The sequence below is a fragment of the Dama dama genome, chromosome 26 (assembly GCF_033118175.1).
Source record: "Dama dama isolate Ldn47 chromosome 26, ASM3311817v1, whole genome shotgun sequence".
NCBI classification, from domain to species: Eukaryota; Metazoa; Chordata; class Mammalia; order Artiodactyla; family Cervidae; genus Dama; species Dama dama.
In genome coordinates, this window is record NC_083706.1 from 38,996,438 (window position 1) to 39,022,878 (window position 26,441).

Below are 26,441 nucleotides of genomic sequence, written 5' to 3' on the forward strand. Positions count from 1 at the left end.
GAGCATAAGATTGTTAAAAAAAGGGGTCTCATTTTATTTTCTATTGCTGTTAATCTCTTGCTTGGCTCTTTCTGTTAGTGATCTCCAGGTCTCTGACTTTTTGAACATTTTTTTTTTTTACCCTTTGTTCCTTCCTTAAAGAAAGAAAGGTCTGTTATAATAGTAATGAATTATCTAATGGAATCCTGCTGCTGCTCCCTACTGCTCCATGTCTCTCCTCCTTTCATATACGTGTTGTCACACACAAGTATAATGTATACAGCTCAGGCATATTAACAGACGTCCCCGCCCACCCTGCCCCCAATTAAGTTGCCAACCCAATGCCTGACTCCCAGCCACTGGAGAACAGATTGCCTGTTACATCACTCAAGTCCATTATTCTTTTTTCTCCTTATGGCATATGCTCCTCCTAGATACTTTTCAGCTCGTAGTTTAAACAGAGGCAAGACATATTCTGCATTTTAAGATTAATATTATATATCCTTGACTTTTACAAGCCTAGACACCCTGGGGACTGACATTTAATAGATGTTAATGGAATTTAATTTTTACACACCCTATGTGTGAACATTTATCTTCAAAAAAAAAAAAAATGGTGTGAAACTTCATGAAACCTTATGTGGCACCAAGAAAATTTCAAAACAAATTATTTTTCATTCTATATCCTTAAATCAAGTTATAGAGTCTGAACAAAGTAGAAAAGCTATCTTCTGAGATTTAGAATTTAAAACTTGAATATAATTATCATTAATTTATTACACTGAGTATCAATAGGCATTTTGCCAGTTATTACCATTACAAAACAGTTCAAAAGAATGCCTAAAAAGAAACTTCTAGAAACTTTGTCTAAGATAGGTTAAAAAATAAAACCTATTTTATCATTTATTTTCATCAGGCGAGGGGTCCTCTCTCTAAAAAAAAATCTGGCCCCAAGCATTAAATAATAATCAGTACCATAAATGTTTTGGACATTTTTTAAAAAAGAAAGAAATTCTAATAAAGCAATACCACTTGAGAATACTTGTAAAATTATAGGTACTTGACAATGTGTGTTGAGTAAATTAATTTGGTGTTCTAAGGCTGTGCCTAGAAGCATAATAGCCACTTGTATTTTTTAAAGTACATTTTTGTCTGGATGTAGAATAGCTTAATTACAAATTTTGGCTAATGTAATGATTCATGGAATTTGAATAATTAATTAAAGATAGAAGAAAATATCACCTTTGTAACCTTAATTCATGAAGCCACATACAAAAAAAAAAAAAAAAAAACCTATGGGTTTATTCTCTACATATTTGGAATGCTGAAATCCCTCCAGTTCCAATTAATGAAAAATAACTCTTCTCTTTTTGCTTCAGTGCCTGGCACTGAAGTGCCTACTTAATAAACATTTGATGAGTAAATGAATGATTTTGACAGTAGCCAGGCGCTTAGAGCAAAAATGAGGTAATGCAGCGCATTGTGAAGAACTCGTGAGGAAACAGATCTGGGTTCCTGTCCTAGATCTGTCACCAACCAGCAGTGTGACCTTAGGTAAGTGACTTGACTTTCAGAGCCTCAACTTCCTTCGTGTAAACATGGATGCTTGAGATGACCTTGAAAGGCCTTCTAGCTCCAAAATACTACAGTTCTAAATCTTTAAAATTGCCTATTTTACTTTGAATTTTAGCCTTGTGTCTCTCCCTCCCGTTAAACCTACAAAACTTTTGTATTTGAGATTACACGTAGTTGCCTCTGGAACTAAATCTATTTAGAGAGGTTCAATATGCTAAGGCAAGCAGAAGAAAGAGCCTTGAGGGCTCACACATAAAAGGCTTGAGCAAGTGCGGGAAAGGAGAGAGGTTAGTAGAAGTATCTGGAAAGTGTTTCTGTTGTTCAGACTAGTGAAGACTCCACGTAGCAGGCTTTCTCTAGAGGTAACAGTAAGTTTTATTTATGACTGATTAGCAAGTGATTAATTTAGAAAAGGCTTCCCTTCCAAAGAGAGTACCAGGATGCTTTATTTCCTAATTGGATACTGACTTGCACATAAATAAAGGGAGAATCACTGCCGCTGGCTGGGGAGACACTTTGACATGGCAGGTTTGTTCTTGTCTCTGCCCTGATTTACTGTATGACCTTGGGCAAGTCATTTATCTTTCCCCAAACCAGTTTCCCTAATTATAAAATGGAAATAAAAACACTTGCTGCCCGTCACTAAGGATTAATGAGCAAGGTGAACATCTCTCAGCTCACAGAGGGGAAAGGGCTGTAGATAAGCAAGCAAAGAACCCCTTGGTAACACTGTTGGATTTTTCATACGACTGGGGAAAGGGAAAAAAAAAATCACAGCAGTACCACCTGGATCTTTCACTTTCCCACTCTAAAAACAAAATGCCTTCCCCTCTTACAACCAGTCAGATGTTTTCTGCATGTTCTCCAGAAGCTTCCTGGCTGAACACAAGCACTGAATCAATGCCTCTGAGTTCTAACCCTCGCTCTCCTGTGAACAGTGGTGACATCTTGGGTGGGAGGAACGGGGATTCGTTTAGATGCCTGCCTTTCTTCTGTAGGATCTTGTTGTTGTTTAGTCACTAAGTTGTGTCTTGCTCTTTTGTGACGCCGGTGTACCAGGGCCCACTAGGCTCTTCTGTCCATGGGATTTCTCCAGCAAGAATACAGGAGCGGGCTGCCATTTCCTTCTCCAGAGGCTCTTCCCATCTCAGGGATCGGACCGCTGTCTCCTGGAAGATTCTTTACCACCAGAGGAGCCCCATCCTGTATAATAATATGATACTTACCATATATACAGAGAAATGTGTAGGTTCCTGGCATATAGGAAGTTTCAAATAAATATCTGTTATAACTTCTTTTCTCAGCAGCATTCTTCAAAGTGCTGGAATATTTGCCTCCTACAAGTCAAAGGTCCTTATGAAACAGTGTCTGGGTACAAGGGTGAATCTGATGCAAAAAATAAATATTCGTATTTTAAAGGGGGGCCAGGAACTAGTATAAAACCTTGAAGCTACTTCTTTCGCTGAAATAAATCAAGTCTGGGGCAACTTGAACGCCTTAAAATTCAGCCACGCGATCGCTAGGGGGCACTGTGAGTCCGCCTTGGCGCGAGAGAGGCGGTGAGCCGCCACCGGCGGAAGGGGCTTAGTGCTTCCAGTGCCGAAGCGCGCAAAGGACGAGCATCCTAACAGAGCCGACGACTCCAGCTCGAGCTCCGGAAGGGGTGACCCAGAGGGGATGGAGAAGGGCTACTTGCAGCCCCACGGCTCTCCGCGCTCGATTTCCCACCTCCACGAGGTTCCTTCCAGGCAGATCCTTCTGGCAACTGTTCTTAATATGCTAGTCCCGAGGCTTGGGAACCCGGGTCATCCTCTTTCCTTCGCCCCCAACTATAGGGAATATTTTGGGTGTAATTAGGTGCGTTAGTTTCCCGCCTTAAAGGGCAAAAGCTATTTGATTCTTTAAGGGGTCTATATCCCCAAAGGGGTTAAGCTCTTCTGATTTAGGTAAAGCGGACCCTCTCCCCGCCCTAAAGACCAAATGTGCGGGTCTGGAAACGTCACTGAAATCATCGTGGTCCACCCCCAGGGTCGGGGCTAGTGGCTGGCACGCCCCCATGGAGACTCCTGGAGAAATGTCCAGTTCAGGTCATGAAATGGCTCAGGTGCGAAGCTGAATCGCCCTTCCCCGAAAAGAGAGGAGACAGTGACCCTGCCCACCGAGTACCTAGACCCAAATTTCCGGAGCCCAAGAAGAGGTCAAGACACTCAAGAAAACTCGGGCGAGGTACTAGGGCTGTTCAACCTGCTCCTCGGGTTAGGCCTGTTCAGGTATTGATCACGAAAGAGACAACTCGGTAGATTTCGTTCTTCCCAAGACAGAAAGTGTGGCGGGCGGAGGTCCGCGCGTCTCCTCTAACGCGAGCTGGGTGGTGGTGTATCGATGTCCATGCGATCGCGGGGCGGGAGGCGTGCGCTCTGCTCCCCAGGCTCCAGGACTGAACACATCGAAGTGTCGTCCCTGGAGGTCAGAGCCACTCGGGGAGGCCGGGCAGGATGCTGGGTGGTGGCGGTGGGATCGGAAGGAAAGCGTAGTGGACACGAGGGTGAGAGGACCCGGTGGGGGACCGCAAGGCATGCGCCAGCCGAGGGAAAGCACAACCCAACCCAAACTTTCGCGGACCCCGGGGTCTAGGAAGCGCGAGCCAGGCAGAAGCACCAGCCTCTTCCGCCGCCCGGTGCGCCCAGCTGCAGCGAGGAGGGGCCGAGCGCAGCGCCGGCTGGAAACGGGCGGTCCCCGCGTCGCGCCCACCCGCCGAGCCAAAGCGCCGCTGCTCCTGGCGCTGAGCGGCGGTCCACCTGAGAAGCCGGACCGCCGGGCTCCGGCCTGCGCGCGGGCTCGGACGAAAGGGGGAATCCAACACGGATCGGGAAACGAGAGGGGAAACTTGACCTCACAGCCTCGCCCTTGGGCGGCCCGCGAGCGCGCAGGCTGGAGTCAGAGAGGCTCGGGAAGAAGTGACCGCAGAGATTTCCACGGGCTAGAGAAAACGGATTAAAAAGACACGTAAAAAGCCATCCAAGGCGGCCGCTGGAGCCCGGCAGTTTGGAAGCCCACCCCTTTTCCCGCTAGGAGGACAACCGTGACTCGCACTCGCGGAGACCAGGCGCTCCTGGGCGGCCGCGCGTCTGCGCGGAGGAGGTGCCTCTCCAACGCGGGGCGCGCATTCAGACGCCCACGGCGGCGGCCAGGGATTGAGATGCGGGGTGCAGCCGGGGGACCGTCCCGGCTGAGGAAGGTCCGGGGCGGAGTCAGGCACCGCTGACCTCGCGCGGGTCCGAGGGGTGTGCCCGGGCCCCGCCCGCCTCCGCCCCCTCGCGCGCCCGCCGTGCGCCCCTCCCCGCGGCGGCGGCGGCGGCGAATCCAGGGGCTGCGTGGAGCGGCTCGCCCAGCCGCCAGTGCCTGCAAGCTCCGGGTTGCTTGGGGAATTCACTTTGCTGCTTTGCCGCTACTCCCTTCTCAGGCTTCTGATGGCTTTCTGTCCCCCGCCCTGTCCTTCTCTTTAAAAGGAAAACTTTACCGAGATTTCTTTTTTCCCTTTGGAGGAAGAGGATTAAAAGTTCTCAGAACTGGTGCCTCTCGGGCGCCGGGACGCTGTTTGCCGGCGGGGTTCCGGTGCCACCATGTGCACCAACATAGTTTACGAGTGGCTGAAAGCGCTGCAGCTCCCGCAGTACGCCGAGTCCTTCGTGGATAACGGCTACGATGACCTGGAGGTGTGCAAGCAGATCGGGGACCCGGACCTGGACGCCATCGGGGTGCTGGCGCCCGCGCACCGTCGCCGCATCCTGGAGGCCGTGCGCCGGCTGCGCGAGCAGGACGCCGCCGCCGCCGGCCTCTATTTCACGCTGGAGCCGCAGCCGCCGCCCGCGCCACCCGGGCCGTCCCCGCTCGCCATCCCCACGCGCCGCCGGGGGGAGTCGTGCGGCGGCCCGAGCCAGGGCCCCCGTGGGGACGCCCGCTGCCAGACGACCGCCCCTCGCGGCAGGGAGCTGGTGAGCTACCCGAAACTGAAGCTGAAGATCATGATCCGGGATAAGCTCGTCCGCGACGGCATCCACTTGAGCAAGCCCCCGTACTCCCGCGAGGTAAGGAGCCGCCGCCCGGACGGCGCGGGGCGCGGGGCGCGGGGAGCGGGGCGCGGGGCGCGCGGCGGGAGGGACCCGCCCAGCCGCTCGGCTCCGGCTTGGGGCAGCCCATTCCGGGAGACGACGCGAGACGAGGATGCTTCGGGTGTTTGGGATCCTTCTCTGTGTTCTTTCTGTCTTCGCTCTTTTATTCCCTCCTTCCTGGTGTTAAGACAGGACCTCTCACCCAGGTGTTAATAATTCTCCGCTAGGACCAAGTCCCCCGCGTAGTCTCGGCCAGCAACTGGACGCTCGGTGCTCCCCCGGGGGGCCCCGGGCAGTTCTTAATAGCCTCGGTGTAGTTTTGGGTCTAGGGGTACCAGAAGAATGGTTACACCCCACGTGGTTCTCGACCTTTCTTTCTTCTCGTTCTTCTCCTTGCCTTTTCGAGAAGCTGCCAAGGGAAACTGGCCAACTCTTTTCATCAAAGAGTGAGAATTGATGCCCTGTTGCTCTCGATTCCATTCAGTCGAATCCCAGCACTGCTGCACATTTGGAACGTGAATGGCTGACCTGAACAGTGAAGGGGGAAAGTTAACATAAAGCCAAGTCGGTCCACTTGGGATAAGTTCCTTCAACTTAGGCAGAGGGAGGTAGTGGGTGCTCAGGACGTTGGAGGTCCTGGGACCACTGAAGGCGCGCTGCTCCGTTCTGTGCTGGGTCACGACCAGTTTGGTTGATTATTAATTCAGATGAGATGAAGCAGGTGCAACGGACTTCTCAGTGGGTTCCAATGTGGGAAAGGAGGGCACAACCCAAGGAAGTGAGATTTTCCGTCACCAGTGAGGAATTCCCTGGGGAAGGAGCCTGGAAAGAAGCAGGGAAGTTGTGGCAGCCGCTGTGTGAGGAAGGCTGAACTGTGGCTTTGGGCGTTTAATGATTCACCGCAGAAAGTCTCGCAGAAAGAGCTCGGCCTCCAGCTGAGACTGTTCAGCTTAGGCTTCTGCAGCCTTCCAGGTAGAGGGGTCCTGACTTGAGGAAGTAGACAGGACAGGGAATCCTCAAGCCTGCCCGGGGTTACTGCAGGAAAAGGAGCGCCTCAGCGGGAAAGTCAGGACAGAGAGGAACCCAGGGGAAATGATGGAGGGGCTGCTGCTGCTGGCGAGGAGTGAACACCGCGTGCGAACAGGGCCAGGCGGATAATCCACACGTTGCGTGCTTGTTTGGGGCGCGTGCATTGCTTTATCGTCTGAAGACCATAATGTCTGCATTCAGGGAAGTTTCAAAGAAAACTCTGTAAAAAGTAGACAACAGTATGTAGGGGAGAGGGGAATAGAAGGTTTAATATTATCCATATGTTGTCTTGTTAGGCAGTTCAGATAATCTGATTACGAGTACACTTTTGTTTTATAAGAAGTATGTAAAGAGGGTAAAGAGGGCAAGTCTGGAGGACAGGTTGCCTCCAGTTAAACATGTATTCCAGTTACCCACTCTGTGTTTCTGATGTGTGCCCCAAAGAGTACAATGAAGAGGAGGATGCAGTTTTCTCAGGCATATAGAGTTAGAGATCCACACTGTGTATACATAGTGACTTTGACTGTCCGTGTGTTATAAACACTCCTTCTTGGAGACAGAGGGTCAGAGGAGTTCAGGCCGCTTGGACTTCTGTGATAACAGCCCAGGAAGTGAGCCCAGCTTGGGCTGAGAGAGTGTGAGCCCCTGGGCGCATGGTGAGAGCGCAGGGTGAGAGCACAGGGCAGGTCCTGGCCGGACAGGGATGCCAAGAACAGGTTCAGGTCCCTCGGTCTTGCCTATGCTTCGGGAGAGCTGGGTGCTAGGCTGGGAGGACAGGGGAGAGGATGGGCTGCAGGCGAGGTTGATGTGCAGGAAGTAGCACATTTTGATTCTGATGCTGAAAAAGACAGACTATCAAACTTAGAAGCTAAAAAGAATCAGTGGAGGAGGATTCTAAGGGCATGAGTGTCCTGGCATCGGCTTTGGTCTGTGCATTCCTGCCTAAATCAGTGTATGATATGGTAATACATTTGAGTAAGAGCAATTTATTGAAGAAAATTTCAGCTTACATTGTAGTACAATTTGCTTTCCATGTAAATAATAATTTTGGTCAACTTATATATAAACCCAATAACAATAATGTTTGATAATAAAAATGTACCCTCTTTCACTTTCTATGCATATGCAATTCTCTTTCTCAAACTGAAGAATAAAATGGGGCCAGAATGTTTTTGTTCCTCCTCCATTGATGCTCCCAACTGGGGACCAGAAAATTGTGGCTGACAAATTTAATTCTAAAAAAATTCTGTTAACTTTATATATTTTTTACAAGAAAAACATACACTAAATTATAAATAATTATACTTAGAAAGCAAAATATACTTAGTATAGTCCAAACTGAGCATGCACATGTATAGTGCCAGATTATGTTGGTCATTCTGAATTTGTTGCTTATGTGTCCATTATCTCTTTCAGTTTTGGATTTTAGCTTATTTAAGATGTTTTCGGATGCAGCCTGTTTCTTTGCAGGTTTAGGACTCCTCTTTAAAATGTGATCCAATTTTTAATTTCTTCAGATTCCTTGGCTCTGTCATAATCAGAAAATATAATATTTATTATGTGCATTTGGAATTCTGCTTATAAGAGAGGCCTCACCTGTCCTTTATAGTCTCTGCATGGCTGATCCTTGTAATTTTTTTGTACTGTGGTGAGATTATTAGATGGTTTGAAAGCAGATTTTACCAAGGGTGATCAAGGCAGGAAGAGTGAGCCCTTACAGAAGGAAGTAAGTTGCAGAATTTCCCCAAGAATTACTTGAAAGGACTGTATAGGATTGTGGTATTTGCCTCAACAACCGTTAATGTTCCCAGGAACTCTGTGACACTGTTGTGTTCATTACATCTTATCAACAGTTGTCAATTTCCTTTTTTAGGTCAGTTGAAATGTAAGAAAAGTAAGTTTCTCTTTGTTTTGCAAAGGCAGTCTAGCTTTGGAAAACCAGGAACTTGGAAAGAGCGCTGCTTAAAATCTAAAACCATTGAATGACTTCCTCCTTTGCCCTGTCCTTAGCTTCTCTGACTGTGGCGATTTTCTACCTTCATGAAATGAGGACATATTTTCACAAAGTAAGGATTAGGTAAAGCTTTGTGTAAGAATGAAAGGAAGTGAAGTTGCTCAGTCATGTCCAACTCTTTGCGACCGCATGGACTGTAGCCCGCCAGGCTCCTCTGTCCATGGGATTTTCCAGGCAAGAATACTGGGGTGGGTTGCCATTTCCTTTTTCAGGGAATCTTCCCAACCCAGGGATCAAACCCAGGTCTCCCTCATTGCGGGCAGACGCTTTACCATCTGAGCCGCCAGGGAAGCCCTTTCTCATTACTTTACCAAGCTTCTCTCTGCGGAGGCTCTGCCAGGCTCCAGGTTACTGAGATAGGCAGAATGCACCAGCCCTGCCCTCCAGGAACTTGGGATCTGGTGGGGAAGACAGAATCGAATGAACAACGATGATAAGGTGTGCTGACTGCTTTCATGGGAGGCACATGAGCCACGGCCAGGTGCTTCCAATCTGGTCTGTGGGGAGGCGGGACCATGACAGGCTTTCTAGAACTGGTCTTTAGTCTGGGAACTGAAGGATGCAGGGGCTAGCCTGAAGGAGAGGAGGGACCTAAAGGGAACAAGTGTTCTAGGCAGAGAGAATGGTGTGCGCAAGGGCCAGAAAGCGAGGGGATGGCACCATCCAGCAGGGCAGAGGGGATGTAGAGGGATTCAGTCTGGCTGGAGCCCCGAGTGCTTGGAGGAAGTGGCAGGAGGTGGAGACAGGCGGGGCTGGTCCTGAATGGACTTGGACCATATCTCAAGAGGGGAGCTATTAATGGATCCTGACCAGAGATGGACCAAAGGATTAGGATGAGGTTACAGTGTCAGGAGACACGTGCTACAGCCTGGACTGCTTGGCGACAGCGGGAAGCACCGTGGAGGTAAGTGAGACGTAGAGTTGCCAGGATTGGATGGCCGTTTGAATGACAAGGGTGAGAGGGGAGGGAGATTGAGATGACAGTCTAGGGTTGCGATACCCTCTCCTGAGTAGGGAACCCAGGAGAAAAGCAAGTTTGGAAACAAAGATGTTGCCTTCGAGTTTAAACACACTGAGTGTCCAATGCCGGAGGCATATTTGTACATATTTATCTAGTTAACAGTTAGAAATATGGCTATGGAGAAGAGAAAAGAAAGTTTGGAAACAAAGATGTTGCCTTCGAGTTTAAACACACTGAGTGTCCAATGCCGGAGGCATATTTGTACATATTTATCTAGTTAACAGTTAGAAATATGGCTATGGAGCAGAGAAAAGATGCTGGGGCAAAAGATACAGATTTGGGAGTTGTGCCTGTGTTGAAACCACAAGTGATGAGTGAGCTGTAGAGGGGGAAGAGAGAAGGGACCCGGACAGAACCCTGGGGAACACCAGGATTTGAGAGGTGGACAGAGAATGAAGAACCTTGGAGGGAGGTGAAAGGGTGAGTCATCGGAAGCAGTGATTCTTCAGGGAGGAGGGACTGGTCAGGAGGTCAGAGTGGGATCAAGCACGATAAGAACGAAGTGTATCCGTGGGAAGTAGCAGCCATACCAGCAGGGACCTCTGAAATAGCAGGTTAAAGTGATGGACCAATGAGAGGAAGTAAAAGTGGGAACACAAACAACTTTTTCTTTTTAAAGACTTAATTTTTTTAAAGAGCAGTTTTATTTTTTTTTTTAAGTTTTTAAAATAAGATTCTTGTATGTGGGCCGTTTTTAAAGTCTTTATTGAACTGGTTGCAATATTGATTCTATTTTATGTTTTGGTTTTTCTGACCATGAGGCATGTGGAATCTTAGCTCCCTGATCAGGGAGCAAACTCATATGCTCTGAATTAGAAGGTGAGGTCTTAACCACTGGACCATCCTGGAAGTCTCTAGAAGAGCAGTTTTAAGTTCACAGCAAAACTGAGAGAATGGTACAGAGATTCCCTATATACCCCTGCCCCTACACAAGCATGGTTGCCTCTCTTATCCGCATCCCCCACCAGAAGTGGTACATTTATTACGATTGATAAACTTACATCAGTACCTTGTAATCATCCAAAGTTCAGATTTTACATTAGGGGTCACTGTTGATGGTGTGCATTCTGTGGCTTTGGACGAATGTATACTGAATGACATATAGCCATCATTATGGTATCAAGCAGAGTATATTCACTGCCCTAAAAATCCTTTGTGTTCTGCCTATTCATCCCTCTCTTTCCCAACCCCTGGGGACAAATGATTTTTTTTTTTTTTTTTGCCATCTCCATAGTTTTGCCTTTTCCAGAACATCACATAGTTAAGAGTTCTGTAGCCATTTCAGATTGGTTTCTTTCACTTATTAGCGATAGGCATTTATGATTCCTCTGGGTCTTTTCATGGCTTGATAGCTCATTTCTTTTTAGTGCTGAGTCATATTCCATTGTCTGGATGTACTGCAGACAACTTTTTAACGAAGTCAGACTGAGAAGATAGAACTGAAGCTACATCTGGAGGAAGAAGGGGGAATTTGGGTCAAGCGAGGAGTTTTATGGATTTGTATTTTTTTCAAGAATGAGAGAAGCTATAGCATGTGTTAAATGTTGGTGGGAGAACATCGGGGAGAGGGAGCCTGTGACGGAATGGGAGAAGGGAGATGACCCAAGAGATCAAGGAAGTGGAGGGAATTGTGTCCAGAGAACTGGGAGGAAAGGGGGAGGAGATAATTTCTCCATGACAGAGGGGTGGTTGAGGAGACTGGGAACTTTGTTGCAGTGACGTTGAAGTGTCTTCCTTTCTCTGCCCACATGATACCAGTGGGGGAGATGGAGAGAGTACAGATTTTTGGCAAACATTGTGTTAATAGATAAACATTAGGTATTTTGAATCTGGTGTTTAGGCTGTTGCTTCTGCTTAGTCACTTCAGTTGTGTCCGACTCTTCGTGACCCCGTGGACTACAGCCTGCCAGGCTCTTCTGAAAACGGGAGTGAGTTTCCATGCCCTCCTCCAGGGGATCTTCCCGACCCAGGGGTCGAACCTGGGTCTCCTGCATTGCAGGCAGATTCTTTACTACTGAGGCACAAGGGAAGCACCTTTGCCTGAATAGAAATATTATAGAACAATGCTAAAAGGATTTATATAAGTAAACATGAATAGAAACCACACTCACTATTCATATATTTGTGCTGCAGGTTGCAGGTTATAGGCTATGTATGATGTTGTGTTGTGTAAGTTTATGCTTGTGCATGGGGGTTATGGTGGATGTGGGTGGTTCAGTTCAGTTCAGTTGCTCAGTCGTGTCTGATTTTTTGTGACCCCATGGACTGCAGCACGCCACGCTTCCCTGTCCATCACCAATTCCTGGAGCTTGCTCAAACCCATGTCCATCCAGTCAGTGATGCCATCCAACCATCTCATTGTCCCTTTCTCCTCCTGCCATCAATCTATCTCAGCATCAGGGTCTTTTCCAATGAGTTAGTTCTTTGTATCAGGTGGCCAAATTATTGGCGTTTTAGTTTCAGCATCAGTCCTTCCAATGAATATTCAGAACTGATTTCCTTTAGGATTGACTGGTTGGATCTCCTTGCAGTCCAAGGAACTCTCAAGAGTCTTCACCACCACCACAGTTCAAAAGCATCACTTCTTCAGTGCTCAGCTTTCTTTATGGTCCAACTCTCACTTCCATCCATGACTACTCAAAAAACCATAGCTTTGACTAGATGGACTTTTGCTGGCAAAGTAATGTTTCTCCTTTTTAATATGCTGTCTAGGTTGGTTATAGCTTTTCTTCCAGGGAGCAAGTGTCTTTTAATTTCATGGCTTCAGTCACCATCTGCAGTGATTTTGCAGCCCAAGAAAATAAAGTCTGTCAATGTTTCCATTGTCCCCGCATCTACTTGCCATGAAATGTGGATGGTGGGGGACTGTGAAAGTATCTTGTTTTCTAGCAGACTTGGGAAAGCGGAAGGGGAGCTCTAGGGTAGATCATGGATGGAGCAGGTATATGGATTTCACTGGAAAATACTTCCTTGCCACAAGCTACCAACTAGAACTGTTTGAGTTAGTATAACCTTACCTAATAATACTATAGGAATGTTAAACTTCATTCACGCCTCAGACTTTCATGGTAATAGGGCTATTCACAGGTGTCTGGAAGAGATGGCTTGGGATGGAGCTGTTTGGAGAGACAGGGAACATGAGGGCTTCTGTGTCTGGCACCAGGGTAAAGGATATAGAAGAAATATTTAGAAAGAGAGAGGTTGGCACAGATAGGCCTGTATCCTTTGGAGTTGTGCCTTGGGTCCTGGCAGAAGCTGAAATGACAATAAATATCCCTTCTCCCAAGAATTTCTGCCTTTGTGAAGTTCCTTTGGACAGACTGGAGGTTGGCAAATTTCAGTTTTTTCTAATCAAATCAATGTCATCAGTATCCTCAATCTGGGCAAGAGAAGATCTTTCTAGGTTTTTTTGTTTGTTTGTTTTTATTCCCTGAAAAGAATACTGTGGATAAAAGAGAGAGAAAGGAGACAAGAGCTTGTGTGCTGGCGGGGTTGTCCATTTCATCATGCTCCTCATAGTTTAATTTCTATGGGTTTTCAGCATCCATGGACCTTCGGCCATCCATCCATCCATGCATCCGTCAATCCATCCACCCTACTTGATGAACATTAATCAAATGCCATGTGCCAAGCCCTTGGCTTTACAGCAGAGAGCTAGGCAGACATCCTCCTGCTTCCTCTTTAATGGACCTTGATGTGGAGCATCCACCTGACATGGAATGGATGCACCATGTAAAAGTTGAATATTACTTCCAAAAGTTAGCGAGAATTGGAGAATTTTATGCTTGTGTTTATTTCAGATGTTGTGTTTCTTCATTAAGTAGTATCAAAGAAGAACGAGGACTTAAAGTGCTATTCTGGCAGGTCATTTGTAAAGAAGATATTGGCAGCAGGGCCAGGATCAGGGTAAGGCAGGTAGGGCGCCATGGTGCAAAATTGAAGAAAGGGATCACCCTCAGGGTTGTGCCAGTCTGGGCAGTCTGCCATTAACAAAATCAGTCTCTTACCAGGAAATACTGGATATTCATGGGCATTGCAGGGAGCCTTCAAGTCAAACATTGGGCAGTCACCTACCCTTTGGATAATCAGCCTGCCCTCAACAGCAGGGCGCTGAGAGTCTAGATAGAGAACCGAGCTCCCAAACTAAGAGGACATGGTTTCTACGGTGATGGCATCCTATGGAGGTCATCCAGGTGAGAGAGGCTTGTGGGTGCCTGTTACTCCTCTGTTGACATGATGGTCCAGTGGTTAAGAGCACAGGCTCAGAACCAGACTACGGAGTTCACGTCCCAGCTCTGCCCCATGCAAGGTCATCTTTGGCTCATCTCTCTGCTGTTTGCTTAGTCACCCAGTCGTGTCTGACTCTTTGTGACCGCATGGACTGACCTGCCAGGCTCCTCTGTCCATGGGATTCTCCAGGCAAGAATACTGGAGTAGGATTCTGTGCTCTCCTCTGGGGGATCTTCCCAGTGCAGGAATCCAACCTGAGTCTCTTGCGTCTCCTGCATTAGCAGGCAGGTTCTTTCTGAGCCACCAGGGAAGCCCAAGAATACTGGAGTGGGTAGCCAATCCCTTCTCCAGGGGATCTTCCTGACCTAGGAATTGAACGAGTGTCTCCTGCATTGCAGGCGGATTCTTTAGCAGGTGAGCTAACTGGGAAGCCCCTCTCTAAAAAGTAGTAATACTGGTGACTCTTAAGGTGATTGGTCCTTGTACAGGTGGCACTAGTGGCAAAGAATCTGCCTGTCAATGCAGGAAATTTAAGAGATGTGGAGTCAAACCCTGGGTCAGGAAGATCCACTGGAGGAGGAAATGGCAACCCACTCCAGTATTCTTGCTTGGGATAATCGCATGGACAGAGGAGCTTGGTGGGCTGTAGTCCTTAAAGTGATTAGATGAGCTGATACCCTTGAACTCATTAGAACAAAATTTCTATCCGTTTCTTAGGACTGTGATCATAAACTCCCACAAACTGGATGTGTGAAACAGTAGGAATTTATTCTCTGCCAGTTCTGGAGGCTAGATGTTCAAAACTAAGGTTCGGTAGAGTCTTGTTCGAAGATCCTAAAGGTCTGCACTGATTTACCTACAGGTTTCCCCAAAGCACCTCCAAACAGCGCATCTCTCCCTGCCAGTGAGAAGACAGGCACTGCTGGAGCACGTGCCCAGATGCCCAAGCTGTCTGCATGGCAGCCTGGACCTGGTGCCCAGCCTCCCCTTGCCCTGAAAGTGCAAGTGTCTGTCGCTAAGTTGTGTTTGACTCTTTACGACCTCGTGGACTGTAGCCCACCAGGCTCCCCTGTCCATGGAATTTCCCACCAAGAATACTGGAGTGGATAGCCATTCCCTTCTCTAGGGGATCTTCCCGACCAAGAATCGAACCCGAGTCTTCTGCACTGAAGGCAGATTCTTTACCGTTTGAGCTCCCAGGGAATCCCTTGGTCTGGGCCCCACTCAAAACTAGCGGATTTGGGGGGTCTTTTGGTAACAGGGCTGGAGCAGCACATCCAGAAGGGACATAGGTTTTCCCCAGAATCCAAAGGGGCACTGTGCCCCTTCTTTGATTGTCAGAGCAGCCAGATGCAACAGCTCATCCTTACTTTAGATAGGGTGTCTCAGAATAACCCACACCATTGGACCCCTGAGAGTTGCATTGAGATAGAAAGCCCCTGGATTTTTGTTGGATTTCCCACTTTCTGACATGCAGAAGTCTTAGAGTCCATCTAGAGTAGTTGCCACATCTAGCCCACTAGGTTCAAGCAGTGTGACGTCATGAGTATAGTGGACCAGTGTGTTATTTTTTGGAAAGGAAAGGCATTTGGAAGAACGTTGCCCATGGTGAGGGCAGGTACATCCAGGACCATGATAGTTACCACTTTTCAAGGTCATAGTCTGTGTAGAGCTAGAAACAGCATTGAATCCTTGGCTTATAACTAAGGCTTATTACTGCTACTGCCAGCATGTGAACTAAAGGTTTATAACAGTTATTTTCTCAGGTTTATGAAAAATGTTATTTCAGAGCAAACTGCTGCTTTGGGCTTGAGGAGGTCTGGGTGAAGTAGGAAGAGAATCCTTGTTTTCCATCAATATGAAAAGTATTAAGGACAAGGAATTGTGGATCATGCCAAAAGGCATTAAGTATACAATCTGTCTTACATAGAGACTAAGTGATATCTAATAGTTTAAACAGATTTCATTACTGCTTCTAATTGAAATAAATGGTCTGATGAGCTCTTAAAACCTTCCTATTATGTTTCCATAAAGTTATAAATACTAACAAAATAAGATCTACCACATTTGGAACATGCTCAAAAGACAAGGAAAACAATTCGTGTGTATTCTTTACCAAAATCCTAATGAACAGATATTCCGATTTTAAGGTATTTTTCCTAGAGCATAACTTTATAACGAGACTAAAGATGAACCTGTTGATTGGACACTTGTATTTTTTCAGCATTCTACCTCTACTTGACAAGATTATTTTAAGTAAAAGTCAGAGAATAATACACAGTATTTATTTTCTTGATTTTTTTTTTGTTTTAAAGAGTTAACAATTAAAATAAGGAATGCATTTCAGTTTTCAAGAATTCAAATGTAGTAAAACCATTCCATCTATGAAATAGAATTTGCGTTTAACCAATTTAACATACTACCCCGTTGTAGTCTGTACCAGTTTGTACTGTTTCCCTGTTTTGACTTTTCAACACAAGTGAAAACTCTTTAAGTGGTCACGTGAGAATAATAGAATTGAACTAATTCAAGTCTTGTTTGTTTCTGAACAAATCATGGTGCTATCATTGTTTACTTTCAGTTTTTTGTTTGACTTATTCATGTAGTATCATGGGAGAGACATGACCACTTTTACCAACTTATTTTAGAAAAGGACTCTTAGAACCAAGTTTGTGGGTTGGTACCAGTCATATAACCAGGAGTTCTCTGAATTAACTCCCATGTGGAACACAATGCTTATAAAACAACAGGCAATAAAAGATGCTAGTTTGAAGGGAACGTAATACCATTATCACTTGACAATAACTGTGACAGCTAGAAGTTAGGCCAGCAAAAGATTTTTTCAGGGAGAAATGTTGTATCACTGACATTGTTTAGAGTTTCTATAGGGCATGCTCATAATTCAGAGTTTCATTTTCTTTTAAGGGCCTTTCTTTGCCTGCCCCTCTCTCTGCCCTGTCCTTGGAAGACATAAAGAAATATGATCTTTTCAGTTTAAGAAAAGTTATTTATTTTGTTAAATGGTGGCAGTATATATCTCAAAAGACTGTAGTGTGAATTACATGGGATAATATTTATAAGGTTACTTTGTAAATTCTAAAAGAACTGTACAGATTTAAAGTGTTCTTATGATAGTGCATAAATCATTATGTTTCTAATACAATTTTTAAAACATTTCTGATTGAAAAGTGAATACACTGAATTGAGAAAATTTGGAGAACACTGAAACAGATTGAGAAGAAATTTAAAATGATCTGTACAGTTTCTAACCCTCATAGTGTATTTCTTTAAAAATCATCCTTGAATTGAAATTTCTGTCTTGTACACATGCACAAATCTGGTATTGGATAAGAATAAGGGTAAGGCTATTCTTGTGTTAGCAGATATCATTTGAAAAATGATTTTAATACTAAGACGTATTCTATCTTAGTTTAACACCATAATTAATTCAGTCATTTTCTTATTGGGTTGAAGCCTTACCCATGTTATTATTGATTATTTTAATTTCTTTATTATTTGAAAATGTCATGTTTGAGAAGTAGTATTTCATCATTCTTTGAATGATATTTCTTAGATTACCAATCAACATAGTTTTGTATTTGTAGCTTTTATATTTATAATTATGTACTGCTTTTTAATGATGTTTGCCTTTTTTTGTTGGTGGTGAAACCATTTCCAGTTGCTTTGTAAGAATTCTTTCTATATTAAGTAAAATAATCATTGTTGCATAAAGGTTGCAGAGGTTTTTCAGAGTGTTGGTTTAGCTTAGAATTTTATGATTTATTTTTGGATGTCCAAAATTTTTAAACTCTTATGTATTCTATCTTATCAATAATTTTAGTTGTTTCTTTCAGACTGAAAGAATATAGGGGATACAGATTTAGAATTGAACTTAAAGTCTCTTTTCTTTTTACCATTTACTTGGACAAATTATTTAATCTTTCTGAAACTGAGTTGCTCCATCTATAAAATGGGTAAATTATCACCCACTTCTTAAAGAGTGTTGAATACAGAGACAATATGTGAGAAACACCTCAGAGAGTAACTGACGGATAGTAATTCCTCAAAACATCTGGCTAATGTTTGTGGTATAATACAAAAATGTATGATTATGAGGTTATTCTTAATATGAAGACTTATCTTAAATTATTAGTTTATGTTCTTGTGATTCTGTTGAGGCTAGTTGTTCTTTTCATAATTTCAAAGAGCTTTTAAAATATCTATAACATATGTACTTTATTTGTCTGGTATAACAGTTGAAAATATTTTGCCCAATTTACCATTTGCTTTTTATGTTTTCCTCTTTTTTTGAATGAAGAATATAATCAATCTCTATTTTCATGATTACTTTTATCCTTATAATATTTTATGATAATATCCTTATAGTATTTGTAATTATTTTATCCTTAAATTCCTTCTCTATTAAAAGTCAGTTAATATTTACCTATATCTCCAATCATTTTTTTTGGTTTCAGGTTTACATCAAACTCTCTAATTCATCTGAAATTTATTTAGGGACTTGATATAAGATAAAGTTCTAATGTTATATGTAATCTGATATAGACAAAATTTTATCACCTACTTACAGGAATTACAGCTTTTATTTGTCTGTTCTGGTCTTATTGCATTGGCTAGAGTTTATATGGCAATGCTAAGTAATAATGCTAAGTAGGTGTTTTTGTCTTATTCCAAATTTTAATGGACAGACATGCTGCAAGGATTTTGTTAGTATTCTGCCGTTGGCTCTCAGCTTAAGATATCCTTTGTGATGTTGCAGAGCATTTTGGTTTTAGTAATTTTGTAGGCATTTTTTATTAGGAATAGACATTTGATTCTAGCAAATGTCTTTTTTTGCAACTTAAAAATGGTTGAGTCTTTTTCTTCTTGGGCCTAACGCTGTGATGCATTTCCTGACATGAAACCATCCTTAAGTGATGTCTTTTGAAGCAACCTGCGTGTGAGGAGGAATTTTGTGATCTCACGCCCGGATTATTGTCACAGTCTTTTATGCTACATATCTTTCCTTTCACGATGATGTTTGACATTTACCTTCAGTGTGGTAACCACTGCGACAGTTGTTGTCATGATATTATTACAGTTGACTTCTGCCAGGAGCTTTTGGAAGTTGTCGTCTCTGTCTAGACAGGCAGGAGAGACAGTGACCGCAGTGAGCTGGGGGGACCAGCGCCACACTCTTCCTACTCAAAAGGCAATTGACACGGAGTTGTGAGTAATGATTTAGTTTTCTGGTTTGTGGAGATATTTTTGTCTTTGAACCAGAGGGCAGAGACTCTGAGGGGGGTGAGGAGTTAACTTGAATCTTTATTGATTTTACTGTTTTCACAGCCAAAATGGGCTACCCACCCCCCCACCGCCCCACACCATGTGCAGTTCAGGAAATTGCTCCCAGATTCTAGAATTATATTCTTCTCCTCCATCCTCCCACTCTTCCACTTCCCCCACATACCTTGTACTCCCTGATCAATTAGTCTTTGCCCTTCCTGCTCCCACCCCACCCCACACCTTTTAATGGAAAATACAGATGGGGCTGCTTGCCAGATGCCATGTTAAATAGAAAACCCTTATAAAAGAAATTGAAGTGGCATTCATTTTAATTTGAATGTTTGGCTTTGCATAGAAACAACAGTCCACTTGTAATAAAGATAAAGTGGGAGAACTCTGTAAGAAATATTATTGGAGCAAATCCTTGATTGACAATTAAACATTTGTTGAAAGGTCAAATAGAATGACTTTTATTTTAAAAGGCCATTGAAGCAAATATTAAAGATGGGATACAGGAATGGTATGTTTCTAGATGAAACAGCTACCTCAGTTGCTGCATTCAGCTTAGTTTGTAGAAATGGATGCACCCAATGCTTCCCAAGCTGGCCATCAATTCATGCAGTAAAGATATAGGCACTTTAAAGTAGCCGTGTGTCAATACAGAATGAAACACTGCTGGATTAGGACGCTCTCCTTGGGAAACTCTTGATTGACAAAAGTAGTACTGCTTTAAGTATTAGCCATATTTTCATGGCCAGAAAGTAATAAAGTGGTAGATGGTCTTTATGAAGGGGAAATATTTTACATTAAAAAAGTTGAGTAATTTGTGTGTGTGTGTGTGTGTGTGTGTGTGTTCAACCACTCAGTTGTATCTGACTCTTTGCAACCCTATGGACTGTAGCCCACCAGGCTTCACTGTCCTTGTGATTTCCCAGGCAAGAGTACGGGAGTGGGTTGCCATGCCCTCCTCCAGGAAATCTGCCCAGCCCAGGGATCGAACCTGTGTTTCCTGTGTCTCCTGCATTGGCAGATGGATTCTTTACAGCTGAGCCACCTGGGAAGCCCCTGAGTAATTCTTAGGACTTGCTAACTACAGGATCCAGTTAAGATGAAAAGTGGCTCTACTTAAATGTGAAAGAAAAAAAAAAGATAATTCGATGAGTTTTAATTGCATCCAAAGTCAGTGCTCTAGTCACCGTCATTTGTAAAGCATCTAAAGAAAAGATGGGATTAGTTCCTGTCTGGGGTCCCACACACCCCCTGTATCTCCAGCTTGCTTAGGCTTGCGCAGTAGAAGGATAATTCAGGATATGCATATTGCATCCATTATAGATTAGAGTGGAGCCAGAGGGTATGCAAAGTAATTCATTCTTTTGAGACCTACTTCATTACAGAGAGGTGGTGGAGAGTTGGAGTTAGGTTGGTGACATTAACTTTGGGTTTTATTGCCATGTCATTTTAAATAAGAGTTTTTACTGCCACTTCTTGTCAGAGCAGTTTGGGCCATGTGTTTATCTCTGTTAATATGGCTCCTTATATTGATACACTCACCTTGAAAATAGTGATGAATCGAATCTTCTAATCGTGTATTAAAGCATTGTGCAGTGACATGCTTGACCTGCTGAGTCATATTAGTCCTACTCCCTGACAGGATGCAGGATCTTCTTTATCACCCCCAAGATTGCTGTTTTGGGATGCACATGCTGAATTATGTTACAAGTGATTTGTAGGAAAAATAGGAGAGGTGTTCTTTTGAAGGCAGGCAAACTGAAAAAGCAAGAGCTTCCTAGAGCATCGAGCTCACCCTGTAATATGACCACTTTCACTGTGCTTGGATTCACTCATTGTGAAATTTAGACGTATTCTTGATTCAAGGGCTTTCCAGGTGGCTCAAGTGTAAAAAAATCCACCTTCCAAGGCAGGGGACATAGGCAAGAGAGTTGGGTTTGATCCCTGGGTCGGGAAGATCCTCTGGAGGAGGAAATTGCAACCCACTCCAATATTCTTGCCTGCAAAATCCCATGGACAGAGAAGCCTGCAGGCTACAGTCCATAGGGTTGCAAAAAGGAGTTGGATATGACTAGTGACTGAACACATATACATTCATGATTTGACCTTATATGAATTAATTATGGATATGTCTGATTTTCCTCTACATATCAGGAGGGGACTTCTTCACTAAACTACCTCCTTCATGCAGGATAATAATCCTGATAACAGTCTATATTATTTAAGGGTGCTTTATCACAGTCTTTCATTTTGTCCTCATCACAGGTCTCTGCGAGTGACGATGTTATTTGTGCTATCCCTGTTTTATAGGTGAGGAAGATGAGGACTAGTTGTGGGGTAGGGAGTGGATATGTCCTAGAGATTTTCACTTTATTTTAAAAGTTTAATAGCTTGCTAATTAGTGTAAATTCCACAGGCTCATGATAGAATGAATCCATATTTTATGCTTGATAAGACAAAGAGAATGCCTTCATTCTTTCAACATGCATTACAGATACTGATTGGCAAAAGGAGACTGGAAAGAGAGTCATATAGAAATTAAATCACATCAGTTTGGTGACAAAAGTCCCTGTTAATCTTGAGTGTTAATCTTCATCAGTGTTAATCCACTGATGAAGCAATCAGTCATCATTAACTGTGTATGTTACTGTCTAACTTACTCTGCACAGCAAATACTAGTTCTTTTTGGTTCTGATTTTCAAGAGTTTTTACTGTATTTTTAATAATATTTATTTTTTTGACTGTGCCAGATCTTAGTTGCTGCATGCAGCTGAGCTCTTTAATCTTGGTTGTGGCACATGGGATCTTTAGCTGTGGCATGTGGGATTTAGTTCCCTAATCAGGGATCAAACGTGGGTCCCCTGCATTGGGAGCACAGAGTCTCAGCCAGGGGAGTCCCAGTTTTTACTGTATTACTGTCTTTGCTATATACATAACTTGTGATTTTATTTTATTTTATTTTATTTTATTTATGTTTGGCTGTGCTGGGTCTTTGTTGCTTCTCGAACTTTCTCTAGTTGTGGTGAGCGGGGACTACTCTTCTTTATGGTGCTGGGCTTCTCCTTGCGGTGGCTTCTGTTGTTGTGGGACTTCCCAGGTGGCGCAGAGGTAAAGAATCCGCCTGCCAATGCCGGAGATGCAAGAGACTTGGGTTCAGTCCCCGGGTTGGGAAGATGCTCTGGAGGAAGAAACAGCAACCCGCTCCAGTATTCTTGCCTGGATAATGCCATAGACAGAGGAGCCTGTCCTTAGGGTCGCAAAGAGTTGGACACGACTGAGCACGCTCCCCCTCTTGTTGTGGAGGCTGTGGGGCACATGACTCTGTAGTTTCGGCCCAACAGGCTTAAGTTGCTCGTGGCGTGTGGCATCTTCTCTGATCAGGGACCCAACCCATGTCTCCCATGTTGGCAGGCAGATTCTTTAACCACTGAGCCACCAGGGAAGCCCAATTTTAGTTTAAGATAAATTCTTAAGATCCAGGGCTTTTCTTCCTTTAGAAAAAGCGTAGAATAGTATGGGAAGCAGACATTTAATCAAGTGATTCTTTTCTTTCTTGGAATACTTCTTCTGAGTTGCTTTGTAGCCTCCAGGACAGGTTTTGAACATCTCTAGTGGCATTTTTGGTGTTTGAGGTGGGATTCTGAAACAATTGGAAGTCATTTTAGTAAACAAGTTAGTTAGTATGTGCTCAGTCACACCGTCGTGTCAGACTCTTTGCAACCCCAAACCAGTCTCCTCTGTCTATGGAATTTTCCAGGCAAGAACACTGGAGTAGGTTGCCATTTAGTGGGTAGTCCTATTTTAGTTCCAAATCCCAAACAATGAAATGAAAAGTAAAACAAACAAAAAATGTGGCTGTAATGAGACAAAGCTGATTTTCTTAGAAATGTACATTCTAGGGAGAAATGATTTATTAATATTTTAATATTTTGATCATGTACATAGTGCTACTGTTGTAATAAGCATTATCTCCCACCAAGTTACTTTTTAAAAGATTTTTATTTTTAAATTAAAAAATTTAATTTATTGGAGTATGTTTGATTTACAGTGTGTTAGTTTCAGAAGTACAGCAGTGATTGTTATACATACACATATATTCATTTTTTTTAGATTCTTTTCTCATATAGTTATCACACAGTGCTGAGTAGAGTTCCCTGTGCAGTGGGCCCTTGTTGGTTATCTATCTTCTGTAGAGTAGTTTGTGTGTGTTCTTCCCAAGCTCCTGATTTATCCTTCCTGCTATCCTGCTGTGTGTCACTTTTGGTAACTTTGTGCTCAGTCGGGTCTGGCTCTTTGTGATCCTGTGGACTGTAACCCACCAGGTTTCTCTGTCCGTGGGATTCTCCAGGCAAGAACACTGGAGTGGTTGCCATTTCCTCCTCCAGGGGATCTTCCCAACCCATCGATGGAAGCCAGGTCTCCTGTATTGAAGGAGGATTCTTTTACCATCTGAGCCACCAGGGAAGCCCATATGTTTGTTTTTGGTATCTGTGAGTCTGTTTCTGTTTTGTAAGTAATTTTATTTGTGTCATTTAAAAACAGATTCCACGTATCAGTGATATACAGTATTTGTCTTTCTCTGACTTACTCCATTTAATATGATAATCTCTGGGTTGCTGAAGTGATAATCTCATCCTTGTTGCTGCAAATGGCATTGTTTCATTCTTCTTTATGGCTGAGTAATATTCGATTGTGTGTGTGTGTGTGTGTGTACAACATCTTTATCCATTCTTTTGTTAATGGACATTTATATTGCTTCCATGTCTTCGTTATTGTAAATAGCCCAAAGGATATGTGCACACCATTATTCATTGCAGCACTGTTTACAAAAATTACTTTCAAGGATACTTTTTTTCAGTCGCACCTGTCTTGATTTGTTTGTTGAAAAAATATATTTATTCATTCATAATAAGTACCCCCTTTGCTTAGGTTCATCTATTTTAATGGTCTTATTTTGCAGTAAAATTAAGGATATTTGAAATTGAGTAGCAGTTACACATGGGGAAGTAAACTGTCTTGTTCTGAAGAACTAGTTGACATATTGTTGAGTTCCAGTAAAGCTCAGCCCACATTACATCTGTGAACACCATGTGTGTCTTAATTGGAATATGCCTAGGAAACCTTCAAATCATTTCAGTCTGAAAAAAAGACTCACATACTGAATATGAGGCTTAATTTTGTTGGAAAGAAGGAAAGTTTCAATCGCTTCTTGGCCTTTTGGCTAAGATCAAGTGTAGAAGGAAAGTTTCAAAACAATGAGAAAGCCTTTGGTTATACTGTCATATCCTATAGGATCAATAACTTGATAAATAATATTAAGCTCTATAGTTCTACTTTCATTTAAGGTATAGAAAGCCACAAGAAGGCACTGCTCCCACTTTAACCATGAGAAAAAGATGCATAATGTACAATATCATGCCTATTGTTTGTTCCATCAGAGATCTGAGTTCTAAAGGCAGCCAGGTGATCTAAATTCCAAGGAGAGAAGAGACACATCATGGTCAGTTCAGTTCAGTTACTCAGTCATGTCCGACTCTTTGTGACCCCATGGACTGCAGCACACCAGGCTTCCCTGCCCATCACCAACTCCAGGAGTTTACTCAAACTCATGTCCATCGAGTCGGTGATGCCATCCAACCATCTCATCCTCTGTTGTCCCCTTCTCCTCTTGCCCTCAATCTTTCCCAGCATCAGGATCTTTTTCTATGCGTCAGTTCTTCACATCAGGTGGCCAAAGTATTGGAGTTTCAGCTTTAGCATCAGTCCTTCCAATGAATATTCAGGACTGATTTTCTTTAGGATGGACTTGTTGGATCTCCTTGCTGTCCAAGGGACTCCCAAGAGTCTACTCCAACACCACAGTTCAAAAGCATCAATTCTTCAGCACTCAGCTTTCTTTATAGCCCAACTCTCACATCCATACATGACTACTGGAAAAACCATAGCTTTGTCTAGATGGACCTTTGTTGGCAAAGTAATGTCTCTGCTTTTACCAGCAGTCAAGGCAGATGTTAAGACAATGAACAAAATTTTTTGAAAATTTTAAAAAGCTAGTATGGGCTAGCACAACAATTTTAAATGGTTACAAACACGAATACACCCCAGACACAAAGAGGATCTGTATATGCTTGCCACTCTTTTCCATGAGCCTTCACTCAGTACTCATGAGAAAGATTAGGAGTGGGGCAGAAAACCAGAGAGAGCCTGTCAGTGATGCAGGCATGCATGTGATGGGAGACAGGCACAAAATCCAGCAGTGTCCCAGAACTTTTGTCATAGGATACAAAAGGTGTCACAGGCAGGGGATGGGCAAGAAAGCTGCCCAAACACTTGGATCCAGGTTCTTTTTGGCAGATTAGTTGGATCGGTATAGAAAATGTACTGTCCCAGCCCTGCACTGATGCTGGATAAAGCCCATCTGTACCAAGGGAGGTACAATATTGAAGGCAGGAGGAGAAGGGGACAACAGAGGACGAGATGGTTGAATGGCATCACTGACTTAAAGGACATGAGTTTGAGCAAACTCTGAGAGACAGTGAAGGACAGCGAAGCCCGGTGTGCTGCAGTCCGCGGGGTCGCAAAGAGTCGGACACAACTGAGCAACTGAACAAACAACCAAGGGAGGGGTGGGAAATCCATTTATGCCCAGGATCTGAACTCATATTAACCAGGGGTCTGCCATAGCTGGGGAGGAGCAGGCATGGACCCGCGATCCTCCAGCGATGCAAGGTAGAGACTGGCTGTCATTCATGGGTAGAGAAGGAAGGGATGCTGAGAAAGCCTCACCTCTGAAGCTTAGGTGAACAAGGTCTGTCAAAGACACGTGCAACAGGAGAGTAAAGAAAATTCCTTCTGACCCCACCATGTATTGGTGCGGACCGGAACACTAGGAAAAACACCTCTGTTACTCCAGATCTCTCACTAAACATAAGGTAGCTGAAATCTCCTGCTAGAGGAATTCATAGTTCTTGCTGTACCTTGTTACTATAGCAACAACAAAACACACATCCATTTCAGTAAGATTAACACAGCCACTCACAATAATAGCCTGAGAACAGAAGAGATGTGCCCCTCCCAGAAGTAAATTCATTTACCTTGGTCTCAGCTGCTCTTTTACATATAGTGTTTTGCATTTAATCAAAACTCATAGATTTGCAAAAGGAATGGAAAAGTAAATTGACTTAGCAGA

General features: G+C 43.8%; 1 protein-coding gene across 1 annotated transcript in view; it reads left to right on the forward strand.

Moving 5' to 3' along the window:
* The first annotated feature begins 4,960 nt into the window (after positions 1–4,960).
* Positions 4,961–26,441, forward strand: part of SAMD5 (sterile alpha motif domain containing 5) — a 55,448-nt gene continuing 33,967 nt past the window's right edge. The window contains exon 1 of the mRNA XM_061130073.1: positions 4,961–5,642. Coding sequence (XP_060986056.1) covers positions 5,178–5,642 — 465 coding nt within the window. The 5' untranslated portion in view covers positions 4,961–5,177. The remainder of the gene's footprint in view (positions 5,643–26,441) is intronic.